At 42.8% G+C, this 26,022-nt stretch overlaps 1 protein-coding gene across 5 annotated transcripts in view; it reads right to left on the bottom strand.

The window, feature by feature from the left end:
* The window catches only part of LOC136828060 (uncharacterized), a 58,593-nt gene extending 33,164 nt beyond the window's left edge, over positions 1–25,429 (bottom strand). For 2 of the 5 annotated variants that reach the window (XM_067085765.1, XM_067085768.1), the window contains exons 1-7: positions 25,347–25,429; positions 15,329–15,496; positions 14,963–15,079; positions 13,805–13,909; positions 13,077–13,163; positions 11,354–11,530; positions 10,347–10,458 (exon numbers count right to left, since the gene is read on the bottom strand). In XM_067085765.1, coding sequence (XP_066941866.1) covers positions 10,347–10,458; positions 11,354–11,530; positions 13,077–13,163; positions 13,805–13,909; positions 14,963–15,079; positions 15,329–15,481 — 751 coding nt within the window. In that variant the 5' untranslated portion in view covers positions 15,482–15,496; positions 25,347–25,429. Of the gene's footprint in view, positions 1–10,346; positions 10,459–11,353; positions 11,531–13,076; positions 13,164–13,804; positions 13,910–14,962; positions 15,080–15,328; positions 15,497–22,679; positions 22,797–25,306 lie in introns of those variants that run through there. The other 3 variants (XM_067085763.1, XM_067085767.1, XM_067085766.1) reach the window with 2 other exon arrangements.
* Between the last annotated feature and the right edge of the window lie 593 nt (positions 25,430–26,022).

Genomic DNA, 26,022 nt, shown 5'->3' with positions numbered 1-26,022 from the left:
TCCGGCGGGAAGTAGGCGGAAGGTTTTTTCATATAGGGAAACGGATCCCTCCGTCCTCTCTTCAGTTCTTACCATCACTTGTTATTGTTTTTATTTTTAGATAAGTCTGTTATCTACAGGAGTACTCTCCTTTATTTATTATATATATATAAATTCGTGAGTCCGGTCCTCTATACCAGGGTCTTCCCCTATTTTACTGGCAGCCCTTGGTTAGTTCCTGGTCTCTCCTTCATTCCCCGGAGTACTCCGGGGTCTGGAATCCTACCTTCCACTCTGTGTAATTTAGAGCTTTTTGGCCCAGTTTATGATAGGAGTTCTTCTCCGCCGGAGTATTCCAGTTGTGGTTGAATTTCCAGGCCTCGCCAGCTTTAGTTTGCTTAGGGTGGGAGGTTCATGTACGCTTCTTCTTACAGACTGTTCGCTGAGGAGCCGGGGTGCACCGCCTCCTCCAACAACCCTGTACGGTCACGTGCGTTTGTCGGACCCACGCTGGTTGTGCGGTCCGCCTGATGACCTGATTGTTTGGCACCCTGATGGTTGTGAGGTTTGCTTTGTCTCTGCACAACTGTCCAGGATGAGTTGGTAAGTGACAGTCTTTACATTACTCTTGCTTTTGCTCCTCATATTGTATATTATACATTGTCTATGAGGTTCCGGAATGGTTTTTCGCCCTTAGCTAATTGTTGGTTTTCTTACAGGCGGACGAAACTTCCAAGAAGTCTGCCTTGAAATCCCTCCGGCCTGGGTGGCTGGGTTTGGAAGGAACGTTCTGGTGGGAAGCCCTACGCCTCGACGCTAGGTTGAGGGACTTACTCTACCCCCGCGACGGGTGGCGGCAGCAGTGCCTGAAGATGTGGCCACCCTATCATCCAGCAGATCCGGGATGAGACCCAGCCACCCAAGCGGATATCCTCTATGCTGAGGTCTCGGAGGGATGTTGCCGCCATTAATCTGGACCTAGAAAACAATGGCTGTAGAGCAGGACCAGGTGGTAAGTGGTGAGGTAGGTGAGGTTGTTGGGGCGGGCCCCTTTATTTGACTCCTGCTTCATCTGTTTCTTCCTTTGCAGGCTTTGTGAAGTCTTCTCCTGGGTGATAGAGCCCATCTGCTATCCCCAAGTTGAAGTTGAAGACTTCATGGAAGCGAAAAATGGGCAAGTCCTCGTCTTCCAAGAAGGCATTGCTCTTCCCTTCCTTCCCGAAGGAAGGCTAAGGTCTCAGGACCTGTAGCAGCTCCGGGAGCAAGTCTGGTTCCTCCAGCAAAGGCGAGTAAGAGGGCTGCAAACCAAGCCCTCTCGCCAACCTGCTTTCCGATGCAGAGGCCTTTTGCAACCAACTTTATAAACGGTTTACGGAGGACCTGGTTCAAGATTTAGTGAGATTTCGGAGAATAAGCTGGCCAGTCATGATAACATACTGGCGGAATGGCTCACCCACCCCAGCCAACCACAGCATGTTATCTCGACACTGCGGACCTCCCCTTCGATGTCGGAAAACCCTTGGCGTTTGCCCTCCGGCCATCCAACATGATGGCAAGCTGACTCTTGATGGTCTTGGCACGACGGTTGGAGGAATTGGAGTTCTTCCCCGATCTCCTGCCCCCTTACCCAGGCTTCGTGAGACTCACGGAGGAAGCTTGGATTAGGTCAGACAAGGTTCCTAGGAGACTGTCATCGTCCCTAGGGACCAAGCTCAGTCGTCTCCCTGCGCACTCTGGACGGAGTGGCAGGCAGATAACACAAAGTTGACTCTTTCAAGGGGGAACTTCACCATGTTCACCCTGGGAGTCGACCTTCCCACTCCTGCTTGGGACAAAGTCGCCTGGCTACGGCCCGAGCGTGCTTTGACGGCATTCCGCACCTCAGCTAAGGGAGACAGACCCTACTTCCTGGTATTCCCAGGAAGTAACGAGTTCTGACAGACGCCACTTTCACGGTCGGGGAAGGACCTCTGCGCTTCCACGCAATTTAGCGAGCAGCTCCCCAAGCTGCCGGAAGCTCTTTTTGAAAGCGGAGTTTGATGCTCGGTTAAGTTAGCCCGGTCGTTGAACTCCGTATGCCTTACTGAAGCCAATGGCGCCTCCCTGCTCGGACGAGCCCTTCTTTTCAGGTTTTAGCTAAGTCCTTGCTGGCAGGTTTCAGTCTGACTTGTCTGAATTCATCATGGCCAGACTGGAATGTAGGAAGTTCATCTTCGGCGATGCACTATCCGTCACGAGCCCAACAAGCTCGTGAAAGCTCGATCTGGGGACCTAACCTCTTCCCAGAAGGAAGAGGAGGTCACAAGTGTTATGGCCGAGGCTACACGGCCAACCAAAGTCTTCGCTCGCTGGGGTATTTCAGCCTACAAGCGTAAGACCAGAATCGGCCGCCCCAATCGAGAGGAGGCAACGCTTCAGGAGGCATAAGAGGCCCTACCACCAGGCGGTAGTCCAAGTCGTCCCGGTCTCGGCAGTGGCACAGCCTTCCACTTCAAAGGCTCACCCCAACAGTACGTGCTGGTCCAACCAGCTGCACCCTCATATGTGGCCTCACCGGCATACAACCCACATATGAAGGCCGTGGTTATTTTCACGGCCTTAACAGGGTTGTAAGGGGGAGGAAGGGCAAAGCCCTCATAGAGGAAAGCCCAACACCACCCCAAGGAAGACCTGGGACGTGGTAGAGGAATAAACCCGCTCCTCCCACTGAGAGAACACAGGTAGGTGGTCGCCTGTTTTGGTTCAGGGACCAATGGACCTTCAGCCCTTGGGCACACAGCATTGTGTCCAAAGGCCTGGATGGAGCTGGGATCAAAACCCTCCTCCTCCAACCAGGTTTTACTTCAGCCACCGACACCAATCCTAAAGGATTATGTGGACAGAATTGCTCAACAAACGAGCAATAAAGAAAGTAAGGCACCTAAAGTTTCAAGGCAGGTTATTCACTGTTCCCAAAAAGACTCCGATCAGCAAAGAGTGATCCTGGATCTGTCGCGTGCCTAAATCTCTACATAAAATGCGACAAGTTTTCTCAGATGCTTACAATAGCTCAGGTACGACTCTACTTCCGCGGAGCCGTCACCACCTCTATCGATCTTTCAGACGCTTTATTATCACGCCCCAGTTGCGCGGAACTTCTCTCAGTTCCTCGGTTTCAGACTCGGGAATCAAGCCTACCCTTCAGGGTCATGCCATCTGGTCTGAACATTGCGCCCAGGATATTCCACAAAGCTGGCGGACACGGTAATACAGCAACTGGTCTCAAGGGATATCCCTAGCAGCATATTTGGACGATTGATAATTTGGGCACCAACAGTTCCGGAGTGTCAGAAAGCCACGTCCATAGTCATCAGTTTCTGGAGTCGCTTAGGTTTCCAACTGAACAGAGAGAAGTCCCGCCTGACTCGAGTCCCGGTTTCAGTGGTTGGGTCTCCAATGGGATCTGTCATCTCACACGCTGTCCCTTCCGCCTCCCAAGAGGAAAGAGATAGCATCTCTCACCAGGAGATTCCTCAAAATCCATCAGCATCCCGCCGGTCCCAAGAAAGGGTCCTTGGTCTCTTCAGTTTGCCTCAGTGACAAACCTGCTATTAAAGCGGTTAAAAGACATAAACAGAGTGTGGCGGAGTCGAGCCAATGTCAAGCTCAGAGACAAGGTCTCCTCTATCCTCAAATCTTAAAGACAAGGTTGCGACCGTGGGCCTCGGTCAAAGGCTTGTCCAATACAGTTCCGCTTCAATTCCCCCTCCGGCACTAGTAGTTCACACAGACGCCCTACGGCTGGGGGATATTCACCAAAACAAAAGTACAAGGAACGTGGTCCACAATGTTTCAGCAGTTCCATATAAACACCCTGGAAGCTATGCGCATTTCTAACTTGAAGAAAATCCGCCCCAACCGGATTCATATCAGGCTGGTATTGACAGCGCAGTGGTAGTTCATTGCATCAACAGGGCGCGCTCCAAATCAGGCCGAGTAAAACCAAGTAATGGTTGCTATCTTCTCCTGGCGAACAAGCACGGCTGGCACCTGTCAGCCACCCACCTAGCGGGGTACGAACGCGGTGGCGGATTCCCTGTCCAGGAACGCCCGTTGAGACGGAGTGGTCCCTGGACGTGGAATCTTTCAAATGGATTTGCCGCCGGTTCCGGGCCTCAAGTGGATCTGTTCGCAACGGAGAGCAACTTCAAACTCCCGTTATGTGGCTCCCAACCTGACCTCAGGCGTTCGCCATAGACGCAATGACAGTAGATTGAAACAATTGGGAGAAGATTTATCTTTTCCCCCAATAAACTTACTGCTGAAAGTTTTACACAAACTCAGGACATTCAAAGGTCAATTAGCCCTAGTAGCCCCTATTGGCCGAAGAGCAATTGGTTCCCTCTTCTTCTCAGGAACTGGGATTACGGAGTCTGGTGGATCCCAAGCCCATTCTGACTCAGACAGTACAAACCAAGACTGTGTCAGCTTCCTCAAGAATTCAGAATGCCCTAGTTTTATGGACTTTATAAAATTCACCAGCTCAAAAGGAGCTAACATTGACCCTGTCAACACTCTGTTTTTAGAATCAGATAAAAGAGATTCTACTATTAGACAATATGATTCAGCAGTCAAAAAAAATTAGCCTCCTTCCTAAAAGCATCTGAAGCCAAATCATGACAGCTAATTTAGGAGTTTCTTCTTTAGATCATTGTTTGAGAAAGGCCTAGCTCCGGCCACTATTACCACAATCAAGTCAGCATTAAAGAAAGTTTTTCTTCGGCTTTAAAATCGACTCCTACAGATTCCCTTTTCATCTATCCCCAGAGCATGCGCTGCGTGAGAGACCAGTATCACGCCCACAGTCTGTTACGTGGTTTCTCAATGACGTCCTTGCTTAGCATCAGAGATGGATAACTTTCATTGCTCTTATCAGGATCTGTTAAGGAAGACTTTATTCTTGATTAGCTTGGCTTCAGGTGCTAGAATCTCAGAGCTACCGGCTCTCACTAGAGGTGATAATTATGTGAACTTCCTCCCCATCTGGAGAGGTCCTCCTTTCCCTGACCCTAGATTTTTAGCTAAGAAACGAAGACCCACAGGACAGGTGGTCTCTTGGAAGGTGGTGCCTTTCCTCAAGACCAGTCTTTATGTCCAGTTTATACACTTAAATCTTACCTTTTAAGAACTCCACAGAGTAAGTCGGGTCCTCTTTTTCAGGGAGAAAGGTGGTACTCTTTCACTAAATGCTATAAGACAACAAATTTTATATTTCATTAAACAGGCCAACCCAGATTCAATCCCAAGGTTCATGATATTCGAGCAGTTGCCACTTCCATTAATTACTTTCATAATATGGACTTTTCGGAGTTATCTAAATTTACGGGTTGGAAATCACCTCTAGTGTTTAAACGCCACTATTTAAAAACGCTCGAAGCCCTGAAATTTTCTACCATAGCTGTGGGAAGTGTCATCTCCCCACCTTAATTAATCATATCCTTGTCCTTTCCTTTCCCCCCGCCTGCCTCATTTACTTTTCTGCTTATTCTCCTGGTTGATTATACCTCACTGCCTAGCTCCTCATATTGTTGTTTCTTGTACCTGTTGATGGAAAAGCTGTAATCTGAAATGCCATGATTGTTTCTCTTGTGGGGTACTGGACAGTTTTTATTTGGTTCCATGTACCCCAGATGAATGTATATATTAATGTTGATTGATTTTGTCTCTTACGTGTTTAGCCTAAGTTTACGTGTATTAGTATTAAGGTTATATTTGCACTTATTTTGTGCGCTTTTCATGTTTCACTTTGCTTTAAGTAATTTTAAGTTTTTGGGCTTTTTCTCCGTCGTGCCGAACCTGCCCATGTTTCATAGTATTAAGTTCTTTGATGTGCCTTAGATTTAATATGCCTAGTCTTAGTGTTCTTTCTACACGGAAGAGATTGCTTAATTAAAATTATTCTGGTAAAACTTTTGCCTTTTCTTCAGATTATCCTCCATTTCTTTTTCCTAGTAGTTGCAGCCTTGGCATGATTCTCTATCACGATTTCACCGGCTGACACGGGACTGGACTCAGAAAAGGGATTTTGACAGAGGAAAATCTATATTTCTGAGGAAGGTCCTGTCACCCGTGACCTCTCCCTGAATTACCTAGTACTTTCCCTCCTCTTGCACATGCCAAGTCTGGGGTTAGTGCTAGCATGGAAATGAGGTAGGTGGCGCTGGTGTTGCTGTCCTGGCGGGTGTTTGGTGTGGGCTGTAACGGCTCACCGCTGTTCCGGGGGATTTTGATAAGGAGAGATCTTTCGAGTAGGTTTTCGGTAGTGGTAATTCACTCACCTTCTTATACCGACGCCTTCCTAGAAGACGCTGACTGGGGGTAGTAACCCCAGCTTTCCTGAAAGCTCTTTTTCTCTGGTATATCTAGCAAGGTTATACCTAGAAATTCGTGCTGTAATGGAATTTCACTGGGACACGACCTTCTCAGAAATAGATTTTTCCTCTGTCAAAATCCCTTTTTATGCTATTGTAAAGAGCAATCACTAAGCTGCAAAATGAAACAAAATTAAGCATTCTACCTTGAAAACTGACAGAGCTGTTTCTTTTATGCCTACTGCTTGAGTCACTGCCACTTCCCACAGGCATAATTGTTTATAAGGGTCAAAAGAAAAAGGGTTAAAGTTGAGAATATTATATCATAAATAAAGTATTTTCTAATCATGCTTGACATTCTACATCACTGATAACACAAGAACTAAATTCAAGTGAAATTTAAAACTGACATAAATTTCAAGCAAGAGAACAACTTATTGAAGCATTCAGACAGGATATACTTAAACATAAATCAAATACTGGATGTCTGATTGCAGAAAGAAGGAAAGAGAAAGCTGAAAAGATCTGGATGTTACTTAGGCAGACCCCATACAGGACTGATGCTTGTAGTGTGGCTTTGCAATGTTCCTTTGGGTCTAGATGCATGAAGTTATTGCTCTTTTTACAACCAAATCACTAGTTCCTGACTCACCCTTCTCCTTTAAATTTTCAAGCAGAATTATGTAGATGTAATTCCTCTTTCCTTCGTTATTTAAATCTTTGGATTCCACTTTCCAAAGTCATGGCTGTTCTTTAAATAATTCAATAAAATCACTCCAAATTCTCTATCATTAGAGGTCATTTTGTTTTATAGAGTCTATAGCCTGCAAAATATTTGTTCAGAACGAAATGGACTAAAATATTTAGACCAAAGACCAAGCACCAGGACCTATGACATCATTCAGTGCTGAAAGGGAAATTGAGAGTAGAAAGGTTTGAAAGGTGTAACAGGATGAAAACCTTGTAGTTGCACCGTGAAACAATTGGTAGGAAAGGATGGAAAGAAGGATGGAGTCAAGAGAATATAAACAGAGGTAAAATAAAAGGAAAGAAAGGGGTTGCAGCTAGAGGCCGAAGGGATGCTGCAAAGAACATAAGTACTGTAATGCCTACAGTCCACCATGAGAGGTGCACTGACGACACTACCCCCTACAGGGGATGTGTGTTCAGTTCAAGAGCTACTAAGCTACTGAAGAGTAACGCTACATTAACCCCACACATCAAAATCTGGATATGTCCAAAGTTAATCGGAAGCACAAATTGTCTGATCATCAGGCAACTCCCACTTTTGGAAGGCAATAATCCAATACATGCTCAGTCACTTGTGATGCTGATGACCGTTACAATTAAGGTTATGTGTACGGGGTTTGCATTAGGGGTCATCAGTCTGCTGAGACTGGGCCAGCCCTGAGAGAAAATTTAACAGTAAAGGTGATGATCCCTGCTATTCATCTCTATCCTCCATCAAAGTTCCAAAAACAGAATTTTTTATGATCCAAATAATTCTAGTCTTTATTGTAGCCTGTTTAGACAGAGGAAAAGAAAGATGAAATTGGTACTAAAATGAAAAGCATGGCCTGACAATAATTTCTTCAGTCAGCAGCTGAAGTGCAAGGTTTCTAGGGTCTTGAAGTTTAATGTTTTCAAACCACTGGAACACTGCTTCTCAACTGCTATCCCCTAAGTCCCCCAAAGGATGGCAATGGGTCAAGGACCCGGGTGTCTGTGGTGTACAGAATATAATATGTCACCAAAAAACAGTTTCTCTGAAACTGCCGATTTATACTGTGTGGAAACAACTGTTCTCCACAAATGGATCAAATTATTTTAAAACTTGGCAATGTCAGAGCTTTAGGAATCCAATAAAAGAAAGAAAAGGTACTTCACTAGAGATGAAGTCAAAAGTCAAATCCTCTTCATCACCCCCCATCAGAGGCGAAGACAGACGTCAAAAGTCCCATTAATGAATTTGATTTATGAAAATCTGGCTAATAAGCCAAGCATTAGGACACTTTCAGCCATTCAGTACTTATGACTGAAAAGAAAAAGTTGGTGTGTTTGGATAGCAAGATGGAAGAAAGGAAGAAAGAATGAATGTAAAGTAAAAGTTTACAAAGTTGGTGCAGCTAGGGGCTGAAGGGATGCTGCAAACAACCTTTAGTAATGCCTACAGTGCACCATGTGAGGTGCACTGCTGGTACTATCCTCTACGCGGTTCCATAAATGGAGGGTGAAGTGGGAGGAGGGTTAGTAGCTGCAGCGTACATTCTCTTCAAGTAATGGACTGTGTCACTGAGAGTATCTTACCCCTTAATATTTCTGCATAACTCAGATAACAAAGCTCAGTATCTGTTCATGCAGCTTTAATAGCCTGTGTCCTAGGGACATTAATTATGCTAATTTTTCAATTATTCAAATCTGGATAAATAGCTTTACTAGTCATTTTCACAGATTCAAGGTCCAATCACAAAATGGTCATTGAGACAATGGTGTCTCACTACCATTAGTTAACCCTTAAACGCCAAGCCTCTATTCACAGAAGTGTCACCAGATGTCACAAGGCTCGAGTTAGCGCCAGCTGAAAAAAGTTTTTTCAAACAATCACAACACGCTTTTAGTTTTTAAGATTAAGAGTTTATTTTTGGCTCATTTTTTTGTCATTGCCTGAAATTTAGTATGCAACCTATCAGAAATGAAAAATATCATTGTCATATATAAATATTGGAAATATATGACAGCAAAAAAAAATTTCATATATAATTGTATACAAATTCGCTTATGAGCAAAATGGTTAAAGCTAACGAGTTATTTTTTTTCTTTGTATTGTACACCAAATTGCGATGATTTTGCATATAAATAAATTGTAAAAACAATCAAAGCAACACAGAGAAAATATTATCACAAATGATGCATGAATTTAACACGGATGTAAAAAAATTTTTTTTTAAAATTCACCATAAATCGAAATATTGTGTTAGAGACTTCCCATTTGTTGCAAAATGAAGGTAACTGATTGAATATTACTTAGAATGTAAGTGTTTTAGCTTACAATTGCAGTTTTCTACCATTTCGGTCGAGTTAAAAGTTGACTAAAGGTCGAATTTTTCTATTCATCGTGATTTATATGAAAATATTTCAAAACTGATAAAAGTTAAACCATGAGTTATTTTTTGTTGTATTCTATAGAAATTGCATTGTTTTTACATATAAAACTTTATGTAACGACTAATATAAACGGTGCAAACATTACAACAAAGTGACGAAAGAATTTCTGAGATGTTCGCCAAGTTACCGAGGGACGAAGGAAAGTTTTTTTCAAAATTTCACCATAAATTGAAATATTGTGCTGAGACTTCCAATTTGTTGCAAAATTAAGGTAAAATGATTGAATATTACTAGAATGTAAGAGTTTTAGCTACAATTGCGTTTTTCGACCATTTCGGTTGAGTCAAGGTTGACCAAAGGTTGAAATTTTTTGTAGTCGGCGTATGGTACGCCCACTGGCCACCGACAGATTAAGTTTTAGTCGACTTACGACATTCAGTCGTTATGCTTAAGGGTTAATACAACTTCAATAAATATCTGGTAAATTTAAAAATCATATACATCCTCTATACTTTCTCATATGAAATTCTACAAAATCAGTTACAAAGTGGAAGACAGAAAATCTTACAATGCTAAAGATGCCTAAGCACAGTGTAATACCTCCTCCTAATACTAATAGAGAATAGGTGTAATAAAGGGCAACCCAAGAAGTCATTCCACAGATATAAAGGATGCAGTAACACTTATCAGGGGTTAGTCATGCATGCCTCTCTCTCTCTCTCTCCACTCTCTAACATCTTGCGCTTTTTACACTCCTGTATAGATAGGTCTTCTGTCATGCCCATCCCCTGGTAATTTCAGGGCCCTTCTGCAGGTTTCAAATTCTTTAGATGTGTAATCAGTTTTCTACCATTAAATAATTAGGTAACAAACCTCATGATACTCTCAACGATGTTGCAAATGCAAACTTACCTAAGTTGCTATTATGCTGATACACCCTCAGATTTTCAGGATCCCTCTCACCTACTTGAATTGTACTCTCTATTGACTTGGTTAGAGTCGTCATAAATCTTGTCTGCGGAACCTGGAAGTTTGTTTTACAAATTAGTATCTTTGACAATGACAAACACAAAAATCATTACAGGCAGTCCTCGGTTTACAGCAGGGGTTCCGTCCCTGGCGGCAAAATTGCTGTAACCCGAAGCATCACAATATAATGGGAATAAATAGCACTCACAGCGCTGTTAATGGTGCCGTAAGCACTGTTAGTCTGGGTAACGATGCAGTAAATCCACTTACAGCACTGAAAAATTGGAGTTAACGGCGCCAAGGGGCAAGCGCCATGAGTTCACAACGACGTAACCCGGGGATTGCCTGTAGCTGTGAAAAATTACTTATAAAAAAGAAAGATACTGAACGAAAAGATTTCCAGTTTAAAAGAAAAAAGTGACTGGAGCTTGATGTGTGACCACCACTAATAAGAGCAGCAGCTTTGCATCTATTATTTGCCCTTTATGCCTTTATGTAAATTTCAAGTATTCTAAAGAGTGATACTCATTATTCAGTACATGCAGTAAATGGAAAAATCTGACTTTGTAATTTGCCTTTTTTTTATTACTTACTACTATAAGCAAAAGATTTAATCATTATGAGTGACACTTTCAGGGTTGCTTCTGATTAAAAAAAATTGAAGGGAGGCATTTAGATGTTCCAAATATATGGGATCTGCTGCAGCTACTTCTAATGGATTACAGTGTTTAATTTCAAATGCAGGCCTTTGCATAATGTTGCTTACAAGAGTTGTAATTGACAGAACTTTATGATGGTTCTAGTTAGACATTAGAACTTAATAAAATTTATTAGAGAGAATGTGCACATCACTGAATCTAGATGTGACTGTTTAAGAGTGATATCTGAAAATATCATTACATAGTTAATTGGAGGGAAGGCCAAAAAATGCAACCACTGAAAAACCTTACCTGAACAACAAATACTATTGGCCCACAAACAATGTTGTTAGGATAAAGTAAAACAACTTGGTGTGGCAATACATCCAGTGTTGCTAAATATCCAAATCTCTGCTGATTTTCATCATTAAAGAACTCTTCAACTTTGTGGAAGGTGATTTGTGGTAGAACTTCGACACTTTTAATCTCCTGAAATTTGCATTTCAGTGTTAAATAATGAGGGCGGATGAAAAAAATATAAAAAGTACCTACATTCTGATTTGACTCATGTAAATATGGATGACCCATTTTAGCACTTTCAAAACAAACCCATTCCTCAAAGAAAACCCACATTTGTGGTCTCTTGACTATCCAGACACTGCAGTCTTTTATCTCTTGCATGAAAGAGAAGTAACCCTTTACTTACATTTCACTGGGAACCTAAAGTACCCATCAATCACCTGCCTCACTTTTTCATAAATCTGGAAACAATAAAATGGTAGTGCTGGGAGGAAGGATTAAATTATATAAGTGATGGGTCTGCAATAATAAAAATAACATTCAAAAAGTAATTTGTATTTATCATGAGTACAGAAACCAGAGCCTTAAAATAGGAGTATCTTTCAGCACGAGCTGGAATCAGTCATTGACACTTGCAACAAGGTAGTCAATGGTGGAGATGGAGATGAAGGGGGTTTCTCACCACCTTCTGTGATGACCTCATGTTAAGAGCAAAATTATCATCATCACCTAACGTTCATTCCAGATTTACTTTACCTTGGTGGGTGGGGTGGGGTGAATCCAATCTTCCCTGAATCCTTTTCCCTACAACTTTCTGGGCATTCCTACTGGTTTTATCCTGCTACTTCCATATCTACTTCCAAACAACCTTAAGTTACTTCTTAACCTCTGGTCACATCTATCAGCAACTCCCCACTGATAACATGGTCATCAAAATGCAATCAAACATAAATCTCACCATTTATGTCACTTTTTCAAGAACTCCATTTTTTTAAATACTTGTACATTACTGGTTTAATACTCTCTTTTCTAGCCTTTTTAATGTTGTGCCAGTTTCCGAATCCAGTGTAGCAAAGGTAACACAATTATTCTATCTTCACTAGACCTTGCCTTCTACAACAACATGGTTTTCCCTTTAATTTCATAATTAGCTCTTCTTTTCTACTTCAGGCATCGAAAGTCCACTACTTCATTAGCATTAAATAGTCCTAAGCATTTCCCAAGACTATATATATACTCAGTATTGCAACCATCCCTTAAACCCTCTATTGCACCCACATAGCTACTAGGGCATATGGAATTTTTTTGTTTTTACTCTATCATAGGTCTAGTTTGGCTTACATTTGCTTTTCAGGTCTCCATTCCAAACTTCCGGCTTTTAAACATTTCTTAGGTCTCTTCCTCAGGTTCTCTAGTTTACCAGCTGGTCATTTACACAAATGAGCTCCCAGGGCTTTCCTTCCAGCACTCCTTTATAGCTGCTTCCAGTGCTGATCCTTAATGGATGGCAACTTCTATCTCATATTTTTTGCTATACCTGCACTGTTTCCACTTTAGGTCATATTGTGGTTCAGTACCATAACTTAGTCAAGCTTTTCAGTTTTCCCAAAGTACTCTGCAATTCCCAAGAAAATGAGCACCTAATTTCAAATTATTTAGTAGACTTTTACCAGATAATGAAAAGCAAAACAACCAAACTGGCAGGTCATAAGAAAAAAGATCTAATTTCACTCACCGCCATAATTTTTCCTGCGATATCTAGCAGTGTGTTGGCTTCCTGGAAGGGCAGGTCCTTACTTTCCACTGCAGCTTTGATTCGTCCCTAAAGAAAAGGGCACAATTCATGTTTGAATATAAAAAAAGGGAGGATGGATGAATGAAGTATTGAGTAAAGCATTAGCCATTCTATGAGGTTCAGAAAGATGTTCAATGTAATCTTGAAAATACAAAATAAATGGATCAATAATGGATCAAAAGCTCTAAATATGATTGAAATAAAACTACTTGCATTTCAGTAACAACAATAATAACAACCCCCTTAACATAATAAAGTTAATTCAATTAAGTTTTAATAGAGTTTGGTACCCCTGGCTTACAAAATAGAACTTTGCTAACAATAATATGCGAATAATTTCTCTGGTTCAGATGGGGTAGTTTTTGTCTAAAATTTATTTTACTCTTATCACAATGCTTACCCTCCTAAATGCTGCTGCATGAACATACCTACACTATTTGATCATGAAAACAAACCTAGTCTTTTACAAAAAATTCTTTTACACTGAAGATCATCTGGTAGTTTGCACAGCCTAGCTACTAGATACTCACTAGTTCAAAGAGCTTGCAACACAACACTATGGTACCCTTTAAAGTACAAAAATTAAAAATCATACCTGCTCTCAACATACACTCATCACTAAATTCTAAACCTAAAATTAAAGCATACAGTCCCATGACTGCACTTACCATGGTAGTAAACATGGTTCTGTGAAGATAAGTTTGAAGAGAATTAATATCATTCAATTTTTCCTCCATCAGCACTCGTCTCTTACTGAAGGCTTCACATAATTCCTGATATTCAAAACAAAATGAAAAGACGAAAAATAACTTGCCTCTTGAGCTAAAAATTCATTTTGATGCACAATGTTAAAAAGCTACCTTTTCCATGATATAAATGCTTTATACAAACTGCACACCAAATCAGTTTACCTCAGATATAAACAGAAGAATTCCTAGCAAAATTAACTGGCGTAAAAAATTGTGCTGCTTAACAAAATTTCTTTTTCTTTTAGTGGAATTTTATTCAAAAGCCTGACTGCCTCTGACAGTATATTTTAATACTAAAGAGTAAATCTGGTACATTAAAAAAAAAATTATATAAAGATATTCTAATATTTTACTTGGTTTTCCCATTTTTCCAATAGCTGTATACATGCTACAAAAGTTACCCACAGCGCCATCTCTTGTCAGCAATGTCACAAGTCTCCATACTACTGCTGTCTCTATTCAAATCATCTGTTGTTTGCAATAGCATGAGCTCATCATGAACTTCTCTTACATGCAATGGCAGATAATCTACAACAGACATACAAGACTAAACACCACAAAATATGAGAAGTCATAGGTGGTATGCAATGTGTAGCATGTGGATGTTGCAGTAGTTTATTTTTGTTGCATGTGATGCACTTCCTATTGCAAAATCTCTTTAAAGTACAGAAGGTGAATTTTAAATATTCCTACCAGATATTTTATTTTTGCCAAGTATCCATAGCGAGCTGGAATTAGCTTTTAAAGCGATAGGTAAATTACATTTAACATATAATTTGTGCTGTTATATATAGAGTCAATAACATTTGGTATTGTGATGCATAACAATTGTAATTTATCAATAGTTTGCTGGAGAAAAGGAGTTCTAAGGTCCCATGGTAAAACACTAGACAACACACATGTGATTTTGTTAATCAGTTTCTGAGAGAGGAAAAAGGGAGCCTGGCATTTGGTATGTAGTCTGTAACCATGTATTAATGCATTATACTTGGAAAATTCAGTATTACATTATTGATAAATTATTCTTGTTACCTAAGTCTTGATATAATTTGCCTTTTACATCCTTATATTTATTACCGTTTGAAACTGGTCTTCCCAAAGTTCCAGATATGAAAAAGCTTGACTGAATTGATCACGAACAGCTTGGCGAACCTCTGACTCAGCACGTGAGAGTTTTGTTGTCCATTCAGCTCTCTGCAAATTAAAGTCTAAATTTCAAACACTGGAGATAATACTTCATCCCAAAGCAAATTACTACAATTAAAACAAGCATATTCAGAGACAGATATGAAATAACTGAAATTTGTTTTATGTCAGAAAACATTCACATCCAAACATGATACTTTGATGTCATTAAAAATCATGGTTTTAACTTTTCACCATTTAAAATAGTGAAACTATAAAAACATGCAAGGTTTTCATACATAATCAATACTACTGTACCTTTTCATCACACTTTTTATGGACCCATTCAGCCTGCTTAAGTACTGAATCTATGGATTCTTCTGCTGCTGTGATGTTGTCATTAAGGTCAGTTTCTGAGAAGCTACAATCTGATGGCATCATGGCTTGGTTCATATCTCCTGCATTAGTCATTGTTCCAAATCATTACTGGAAAAGATCAAATATACTCAAAAGAAAACAGAAAATATGAGTTTAATTTCTGGCTTTATCATCAAAATAACTAGACACAGTAGCATTAACTTACAACTTTGTACATAAACATCTGTCTTTCTCTTAAAGCTAAAAACCTGACATTTCATACAGGAACGGTATTCCACACTGTTCTCTCAAATTCTTCATATGATGACACAATCAACATGAGGAAGAAAAGGGCTAAGAAAAATCTTCTGAATGCTGAATTTGCTGATAATGAGTTTAAAGAAAGACGGAATAGAGGGGAGATGATGCTGCAAGTTTGGTAAGATTTGTGACATAACTATAAAAAGCGCCAAGATGATTTCATCCAAAATTATGACAGGTATCAAGAGAGGAGTCAAAGGAGGATCCATAAGCAACCTAATTTCCTGAAATTAATATTTCCAGAATGTTGAAAATACTGAAAGGAAGATTTAAAACATTTTCAATAAACCAACTGCTAGGAGTACTAGTCACTGCATATTGAAATGTGATCCAGTTGTGAAAGATAGAAGCTAGAGTGGGGGAATATAATGTAAGAGGCAAATACCAAATTACCATTTGTTTCTTTTGTCAAAGACATGGTCACTCTGAACAGAAATACCTGCTAAGGAGGCACAGTATCCAAAATGGCTGCAACATATGTGTAATATATCACAGAACATGGGACTGTTACTATACAATAAAAAAAAAATATGATATTTTAATGATAAAATAAGGTTTGTCTCACTTACCTGGTGATAGATATATAGCTGTATTTCTCCGAAACCGATGAATTTCAAAATCATGCACACGCAGTGTGTGGCTGTGTGAGTTATATCATTCCCGCTGGCTGGGAGGCGGGAATCGGAACCATTCCCATTTTCTATTCAGATTTTCTAGTGCCACTGTCTCAAGAGGGGAGGCGGAGGGTTATCAGTATATATATTCGTTAGGTAAGTATGAACAAACCTTATTTTATCATTAAAATATCATTTTGTTCATGACACTTACTCACTGCCAGATATATATATAGCTGAATCCCACCGTAGGAGGTGGAAGAGACAGAATAGGATTTAGAAACAAAATAAAATGTAGGCGAATGACGCCTTGGTTCCTTACCTGTTAGCATAGCTGACTTCGAGGTTATCTGTCACCCAAGCCTGCTTCTGTTAATCCAGAGTTCCAGCAAGGTAGGGACCTATAAAGCTGAGAGATCCAGATGACCACCTCCAAGTGGACGTGACAACAGGACTAGATCTATGTTACTCATAGAGAGGAGAAGGAGCAACGACTACACCTGACCGCCCTATCTGCTGTAAAAGAACCTAGCATAGGCTTAGTGAAATTGGGATGTCCACCAATGCATACCCAACAACCAGAAATAGATAAATAACAAGATTAGTAATAAACACATCTAACCCCAAAGGATAGATGAGTATTGCCTACTTCTCCAACATAGTGTCTATGGAAACGATGGTCCCAGCGAAGAGTAGTTCTCAAACGCCGCCTTCACATCCTCGCATAATGCTAAGCTTAACACTGAATTACTTCTCCAGAAGGTAGCAAATACAAGAATATCACCAGAGACATATTCTTTGGAAAGCCATCGGTCGCTGGAGTAGCTCTAACTTCATGAGCTTTTATTTCAGAAGTCTCATGTCACCTTCTAAGCAGGAGGAATGAGCCTCCCGAATAACACTTAAAAAGAATGCTAAGCATTTTGGACATGGGAAGATCAGGTCTCTTCAACACCACAGATTGTCCATGAGCTCTAATATTCTTGGTCTTGGCTAAGTAGAACTTAAGAGCCCTGACAGGACACAAGACTCTTTGACTTGCCCAGTGATTTGCAAACCTCTTTGATTTCAAAAAAGATTTGGGCCAAGGGTTTGAAGGATTTCCCCGTTCTTGGCTAAGAACAAAGGATTTAGGAGCATACATTAGGACCCTAAAGCCAATACGGGCTTGTTAATAGCCTGACTCACTGATCCTGAAGCTTCTGCCAGAGCTGTTAGGAAGACAGCTTCTCACACGCTTTTTGAGGGAAGCCGAAGACAGAGGTTCAAAATTACTAGACATAAGAAACTTTGTGACAACATCCAGATTCCAAGAAGGTGTCCTGAGTTGAGGAATTTTGATAGTCTCAAGATCTTAAAAGATCGTGAAGATCCTTGTTAGTCGCATGCTCAGGCCTCTGTGTCTAAAACTGCCGATAACATACTTCTATAGCCTCCAATCGCCGAGACTGCCAGTTTATTCTTATGCCTCAGATAAAAGGAAGTCAGCTATTTGTGGTACAGAGGTCGTGGACGAGGGAAACCCTTTACTCCTGCACCATCTTCGAAAAACAGACCACTTGTATTGGTAGACCGCATTGAAGAAGGTCTCCTGGCATTGGCGATGGCTCACACAGATCTCGGGAAAGCCTCTTGCTCTGGCCAATTTTGAGATAGTCTGAAATGCAGCTCAGACTCAGAGCGGAGAGGTTTTGGTGGAACCTCTTGAAATGCGTGCCGTTTGAGAAGGTCCACCTCAATGGGAAGCTTGAAAATCCAATTAGGGAAGGACAGGGTCTCTGAAACCAATCCGCTGCTGGCCAGAAGGAAGAGGTCATCCTTGCTCCTTTGACGTTGCAAAACTTCCTTATCACTTCCCAGGATCTTGAAGGGAGGGAAAGCGTAGGTCGAGTCCTTTCAGTCCCAGAGGAGGGCGCCTATGGCCAACGCCTCCTGGGTCTAGGACAGAGAGCAATAAAGGGGAAGTCTTGCCGCCCTGGACGTGGCAAAGAGGTCCACTAGAGGACGCCCCCAAATTCCTCCACAATCCTGAAACATACCTCCTTGTGAAGAGTCCACTGGTCGGTAGCAGTGATTTTGCCGACTTGAGAGGTCTGCTCGAATATTCTCCCACTCCCCGCAATGAACCTCAACGAGAATAGTGACCTTCGAGCATGAGTCCAGAGCAGGATCTTCTCTCGCCAGGAAGAATAGAACGATCGAGTACCCTGTTTTTTTGAGGTACGCTTAGAGTTGTGGTATTGTCCGGACTGACTTCCGACAATTTCTGCCTGCCACTTGGTTTTAAAGAATTGAAGAGCCAGAAAGATGGCACCCAATTTGAGGTTTATGTGCCAGGACACCTGTTCCCTCTCCAGGTGCCTGACACTTCTCCTCCTAGTGTTGCTCCTCATCCTTCCCTGGACGCGTCGGAAAACAACACATAGGTCGGGGGCTTGAAGGCGAAGAGAAACTCTTCTGCAAGCTTCCAAGGGGTCGAACCACCACTCTCAGATGATCCTTGACAGAAGGAGATATCGTCAAAATCTCTTCCAGATTCCTCCTTGTCCCTCCAGTTCTCCGCCAAGAAAACTGGAGAGGTCTGAGATGGAGCCTCCCAGGGAAACAACTTCTCCAGCGCAGGGAATGGTCCCCAGCAAACTCATCCATTCCTCACCGAGATGTTTCTTCCTAGAGGACGAAACTTTGCTTACAGCCGCCTAAGCCGCTCTCGGATGGAAAGCTCGGGTGCCACTGAATCCATCTGAATCCTCAGATAGGACGATGGATCATGCGCCGGGATCAGATGGGGACTTTTCTTGTCCACAAGAAGTCCTGGCGACTCTGTCAAATTCAGTGTGAAAAGTCAGGTCCTCCAGACACTTCTCCCGAGAAGAGGCCTCGCAGGAGCCATCGTCAGGTGAATGACACCCAACACCTCGCCAGGTGAAGCCACTCGCAACGCTTTTTCATGATCACCGTGGAAATCATGGAGCGGTGCACAACCGAAGCAGAGAGCTCTGAACTGGTGCAAAGACCTGTCCTCAGCACAAATCTTGTGGCACTTCGATTGAGGATGAATGGGAACATGGAAGCACGCATCTTGTAAGTCCAGAGAGACCATCCAGTCCCCTGGTCTTAAGGCCCTAGAACTGCCTGATATGCTTCCATCTTGAATCTGTCTTTGAAATAAAAACGATTCAAGACGCTACATCAGGACCGGTTCCACTCTCCCGACTGTTTCGGGACTAAGAAAAGCCTGTTGTAGAACCCCCGAGAACCCAACTTCAGAACTTGTTCCACGGCTCTTTTTCTAACAACTGCTCCAGGAGGTCCAAAAGAATCTGTTGCTTCTCCCGTGGTAAGACGGCCACAGATCCCTGGGCGACGGCAAAGGGGTGGAAACATGAGAAAGGGGATCTTGTAACCTTTCTCTAAGACAGTTAGAGACCATGCGCCTCACCTCGTGTTCTCCAGGCTCCGCAAAATAAAAGCCCTGGCCCTAGCAGTGTGTCTGGAGGTGAAAGAAGTCACTTTTTTTTCCCCTAGGTTTAGAGGGCCGCCTCTGGTAAAACCTTCCTTCGCTGGAGATGACCAGGAGAAGGTTCCTCCATTTGAGCGGCTTTTCTTCCCAAAGACAAAACTGAAGCAGACGTAAGAAGAAGAAGGAGCTGAGGACGCTCGTGAAGAATGGCAGAGCCAACAGGCTCATGCAGCCTTTCCCAAGACTACGGGGAAATGTCCTGAACCAAGGGATCAAAGGACAATGGACATGGATAACACAATTCTGCCCTTTGCAAGGAGGTGACTTACAGCAGTTGAAACAAGGCCCTTCTTTAAGAGTGTCTGCATCAAAGTGAGACGCCAGCTCTTTCAGATCCATCCCTAACTGCCTTGTCCATACAGTTGTATGACACTAGAGAGTTCCCCAAAGTAATATCCAGCTGAAGCTTAAGATCCAAGGCCTCCCAAGCACCAGTCCAAGAACAAACACCTCCATGGTGGGAAGAGACCTTTGAGATGGTGGTCGGTCTCTGACAAGGTCCAGAAACCTTAGCAGTAGGCAGATGAGACCCACGGGAGGCGCTGACAAGACTGGCGTCCCCTTGAGAAGAGGAAGGAACTCAGGGCTGAGGACCTTCTCCCGTCCCATACCACATACCAGCCTTGCCTGGAAAGCTTAGACGGAGGGCACAGCAGAAAAGAGGTCTTGCCATGGCAGGACTGGTCCTCCATCCACATGTTGACTTTCTTGAAAGCCTCTTTCGCCAAAGAAGAAGTCATCTTCAAAAAAAACCAGGAGCTCTCCTAGCTTTGGAGGCTAGCTGAGAAGGAGAGGAAAAGAGGAGCCGAGTTTAAACTTGTCCCTAACAAGTCTTAAGCAAGCTGGTCAAAACTTGGCAGTCGAAGAAGAGGAAGCAGACGAGCTCGACTTCAGCAGGATCCGATCGGCGGAAACCTCTCCCGCACAGCCGGGAGAAGCGGAAAGGAGTCACCAACACTTTAGGGGAACGGGCGCCTGAGGTCCAACGAAGAAGGGACTTTTTCTCGAAGAACAGAATGCTCCAACGCCCTGGAAGGGCAACGGAAGAACGTCAGCGGAGCGTCTTGAGAAATCTGAAGGCGTCGTCACAGGCGTCACGCCAAAAGCCGGAAGAGCGCCCCGACGAAAGCCCTGAACAGAAGCGTCCTGAAGAGCGACTGAGCGTCATGGAAGAAGTCATTCGCGGCGTCCTGACAGGCCACGTCACGAAGAAGGGAGCAAGAGAGCTAACAGGACGACAAGCATGACGACACAGGAGAAGGAGACAGAGGAACGGAACAGGAGAAAGAGACTTCCTTGATCTCTTGACAGGCAAGTCAGTCTTAATGACGAGAGCAAAGTCCTTCTCAGCAATAAGAGAAGACAACTGTCGCTGCATCTCCAACAAAATCTTCTTAGCAGGCGAAAGAATCCTGTCTGGGAGGAGAGACAATCCTATGGGAAGACTTGATGGGCGAGGGGACGCCTTCTTCTCCCACAGGAACAAGAAAGGTTCTCTCCATAGAGCGGCTGGGGCGCTCGAAACATCCTCATCAGGCAGAAATCTAGACTTCTTCTGGGTGGAAAGGCATCAAAATAGCAGCTGGACGAAGAAGACCGACGGCAGCCGTCCTCTGAACACGACTCCTCTTGAGAGGACGAGAGTCCTTACTGAACAACACCACCCCTTAGAGCGGGAGGACGCCTCGGAGGACGAAAAGCAGTCGCATGAGAATGCAGGCGCAAGGCCACGATCTCGTGGCGGAGCCAGGGGCGACAAGCAGGAACTGCCGAAGGGACGTCAGATCGGTGGGAAGCCCCGTAACCTTCTTGCGGCTTTCGACATGCCTTCTCCCTGAGTCCTGGGAGTCTGACAGAGGTCCAGGCCTAGAAGCATTATGGGGCCGATCTGACGCCCCCTCCACAACACTGGGGAGCACTACACTTCACAGCACTTTGGAGAGAAGTCACTTTGTTCTCGAGCGCACGGATAGAACTCATGATCTGCGCCAGGGCCGAACCCTCCACAGACACAATATCAGGGCCCGAAGGCAAAACTACAGGGACAGGTGCAACATCAACTACGTTGGGATTATCAGGAGAGGAAATAACCTGACTCTTGCACACACTCCTGGAGGAAGACCTCCTAACCCTGTCACGCTCCAACTTGCGAACATACGAATCATAAGACTTCCAGCTCGCATCCGATAAAGGTTCACACTCCTTACATCGATCATCTATAAGACAAACATGCCCCCTACACCTCAAACAAACAGAGTGAGGGTCTACCGAAGCCTTCGGTAGCCTCACCTTACAATCACTCATACAACATACACGGAAACTAGCAGAACTAGAACCAGACATAGTTAAAGAGAGGTCATAAGCAAAATCCACAACAATCCAGAAAAAGCGTGTGCCAATCCACAGTCAAGAATCAAAACCAAAAAGTCAAGAGAATACTTAAGTGGGAATAAGCAAGTTAACGAAATCCAGAGGCGGAGGTACTGTAACAGATGTTAACAGTACCGGCGACAGAGAAAATCTGAATAGAAAATAGAATGGTTCCCGATTCGCCAACGGCAGGAAGGAGTACCTAACCACCTGGCCACTCAAAGTGTGCCATGAGTTTGAAATTCTGTTTTGATTTCGGAGAAATACAGCTATATGTATCTGGCAGGTAAAGTGTCATGACAAAACACAAATTACATGATTTCACAAGTCTGATGTGAACAATGCAATGAATGAGTGATGCTGTATTAGCAGAGATTAAGAGGTTTCGAGACAGAACTGAAGTTGGATATTGATTCTGACCAATTTGGTTGCAAATAAAACATGATTTGAAATATACTAAATGGGTGGAAATGGAACAGCAAACCTTCACATCTGTGGTGACTGCTATACCTGCCCAAACAAGTTTACTGATGTTTACAGATAAACTAACATGCACAGCCTTTAAAGGTGGGACACCCCCAGAATATCCTTTTTGATGGCATGTGACTGAAAATAAAAAAAAAATGAAAATAAAAAATACCCTGTACCTTACCTAGTGTAAACTGTCATAAGACTTGGTTATTGGTGATCTGTGAAATAATCAGCTTACTAGGCAGTAAGCCTAGGCTTGTATACAATGCAACTACAAGGTTGGGCTTGTCAAATAAACTAAACTTAACTTTAAGAAGGCTTATCAGGCCAGTACAGTAACGTAGGTCTAGTCTTCAAGTTCATTTCCCAGAAGCAGGCTCTAGAGGCAAAAATAAATATACCTAGCCAGGGCCTTGAGAATTTGCTAGAGTGGATATAGAGTGAGGGGTCAGGAGCTATTAGTAGGCAGGCTTTTCTGCAGGCATTTCTGTAGGAATATGACCTAAGAAGAGTTACCTTATCCTAACCTAACATCAGATGCCATGCCCTAACCTGGCCCCCTCACTCTGCATTCTACCCCAATTTGCCTAGCCATCAACTTTCTTACTTCCTGTTCAAAGTAGTTTGTTAGCTATGGGATAATGATTTACCACAAGCCTCCACAATCTAGCCTTAATGGTAATTATTGACAATCTTCTAGCTATAGTTTTTCAATGAAAAGTTCTCACTTAGTCCATACAGTGCTACTATGGTTAAAAAAAAAAAAAAAAGTGTTAAAACTTATTTGGGAGTGTCACGCATTACTGGTCTACCCCTACCAGCATTCATTTGCTTATTGGGTCACCCACCATCAATTCTGACACCGTACCAAGTAAAACTGAACACGACTACTGTGGCCTCGTTCCTGCCCATAGCCGCGCAAAATATTTACTGTCTTTTGTTTGTTTACGAAATGTGCCATCTTTTGTTTACATTCATACAGTCATCCCCAAGGGGCTGCTAGGCTTAGGGTTACCATATATGTAGATCAATTTGCATGTTAACTGGTTATTGTTAAACTGGGTGACATTTTTCTTAAGTTTTACCTAGTATCCTAGATTAGAAAGTAGGGAAGCAGGGGCAGATTACGATTTCAGATGCTGGAGCCGCCTAACTCATTCTGCGCCGGATCCCCTCCGCCAAGGTAAGTAGTTCCCACCCAAACAGCTGACGATCAACGGCCGAAATGCCCGAGACCTGCTTTGCCCTGCGACCTTCCCTCCAGTCTCGTCGGGTTCAAGAGTTACACATGGCTACTGTCTTCATTAGTAGATATCCAACCCGTGGAATTTGTGGCAAGAATCCAGTGACCCTTTCCTCGGGAATTAATTAAACGTGCATATCTTTAACAGAGCCGCTTCAGCACCCGTCAAAAATGCGGTCTAATGTCACGAATCCGAACGATCACGGGACGCTGCCATCCAAAACGGTTGGTCAATTCCACGGTCCTGTTCCCCAGTTCCAGTTGTCCAGATCAGAAAGCCAGTGTCCTGGCGCCAAAATGAAGAATGGAGCCACCGAGCATCGCTTGGTTCGGAAAACCAGTGTCCCAGCGCCAAAATGAAGAATGGAGCCACCGATATTTGCCATTTCAGTTTCTCAGACGATTCTGACTTCCAGCCCAAGTACGTGCTATTTCAAAAAGTTAACGATTTACCAATTCCACGGCCCTTCTGGGAGGGTCGGAGGCAGCTTGGCTAGGTAAAGAGGCACGCTGTCCAATGTTAGGTTAGGTCGGTTTCGTTAGTTTAGGTCACAGACCAGGTTTGTGGGGGTTTCAGGGAGGCCAGCCAGCCAGATGAGGGCACGCCAGTCCTAGGTTCAGTTAGGAAGGTTTCGTCAGGTTGGGTCGCCATCTTTTTGTATCCGTCTGCCGATTCTCTAGCCGGTACCCACTGTCACCTCGTGGTGGGTCACGGCTAGGAAATCGGCAGACGGAAACCCACAGCACACGAAACTGTAACCGCGCTGAAATAGGAACAGGTGATCAACTCTAGGACCTGTATTGTTTCGAAGTTTATAAGGGGACACATGCTCGAATAGGCCTAGCCTGGATTATGGTACTGACAAAGAGCCCCTTTTCGTCAATACTCTTTAGCCTCCCACTAAACTATAACAACTTAGCCAATACTAAGCTCGACGCTTCAGCAGGTCTGCTTATGGAAAGCAGAGACTACCTAACCTCTATAGCCTTCTAAGAAAGCTTTTATTTCAGCTTAAGGTGACGCATATAAAATTGGGCCTTCAGAACATGGCAACCTCCTTTGTAAGAATGAGTAACGTTCACAAATTACAATTTGGCTTAAACATAGCCTACGGGTAGGCCCAGCCTAAGTTATGCACACGCTAAGTTATTAAGTACTACGTAAATACAAAGGTGCGTTGATGTTCATTCTTAAGCTAAAATTTTACTGATGAAAGAAATGACGCCGTAATAAAAAAATTATTTGCCTCTAGGCCTATCAACAAAACTCCTGAGCTTCAGCCACAAGGCTCGTCTTCTGCAAACAGACCTTAATTTCAGGGCTACGCTTGTCGTAAAAACACAAAAACGCAGGTAAATTAAAACATCTCAAACAAAGAGTACCAAATTACGCTTACCTGTGGCAACAAAAACAAAATAAACGAAATGAGACACTACCGTAGACAAGGAGAAAGATACAGTAATTCGGAACACCGACGCAACTTGCAGTGTTGCCAAATCCCACAGATTTAAGATTTTTTTTCCTCCAAAATCCAAAGAACGGCAATATAATTCCCACAAAAAATACCTCAAATTTTGATATAAAAATGAAGTGTATTGAGTATGTTTTTATTTCATTGAAAATCATAAACTTTACAATCAATATTTTATCAGCACAGCACAACATATAACACAAACTTAAATATTCGAAAGTGACGCCATTTGCATGGAGTGTAGGGGTGTCAAACGCTTCTTCATTTCTACATTAATCACGCTATGTATATTACCCGTTATTATTTCATATTTTTATGTATCTCGCCATACGCATTATTGTCAAGTCTTTCCGCCGATGTATGTAACTACTTTGTACGTTTATTGTACCGCAAATTATTCTCATTTATATGTCATTAACAAATGCAAATTCTTGTCCAAATGTTTGACATGGGAATCTGCAGTTCGGTCACTTCCTTTCCGTCCGCATTCCTCAATGTATACCTGGTTTTCCGAGCAATAAATCATTACGGGCTGCTCTAGGAGCAAGAGCCAGTGCTGGCACAAGGCCAGCTAAATCTGAAACAACAGCAATAAATCAGTCATACCCAGACCTGTCTTCTTGAATCTCAGGATAAATATT

Source organism: Macrobrachium rosenbergii, chromosome 42, assembly GCF_040412425.1.
Source record: "Macrobrachium rosenbergii isolate ZJJX-2024 chromosome 42, ASM4041242v1, whole genome shotgun sequence".
Lineage (NCBI taxonomy): Eukaryota > Metazoa > Arthropoda > Malacostraca > Decapoda > Palaemonidae > Macrobrachium > Macrobrachium rosenbergii.
This window is presented reverse-complemented; position numbering and strand designations above follow the sequence as displayed.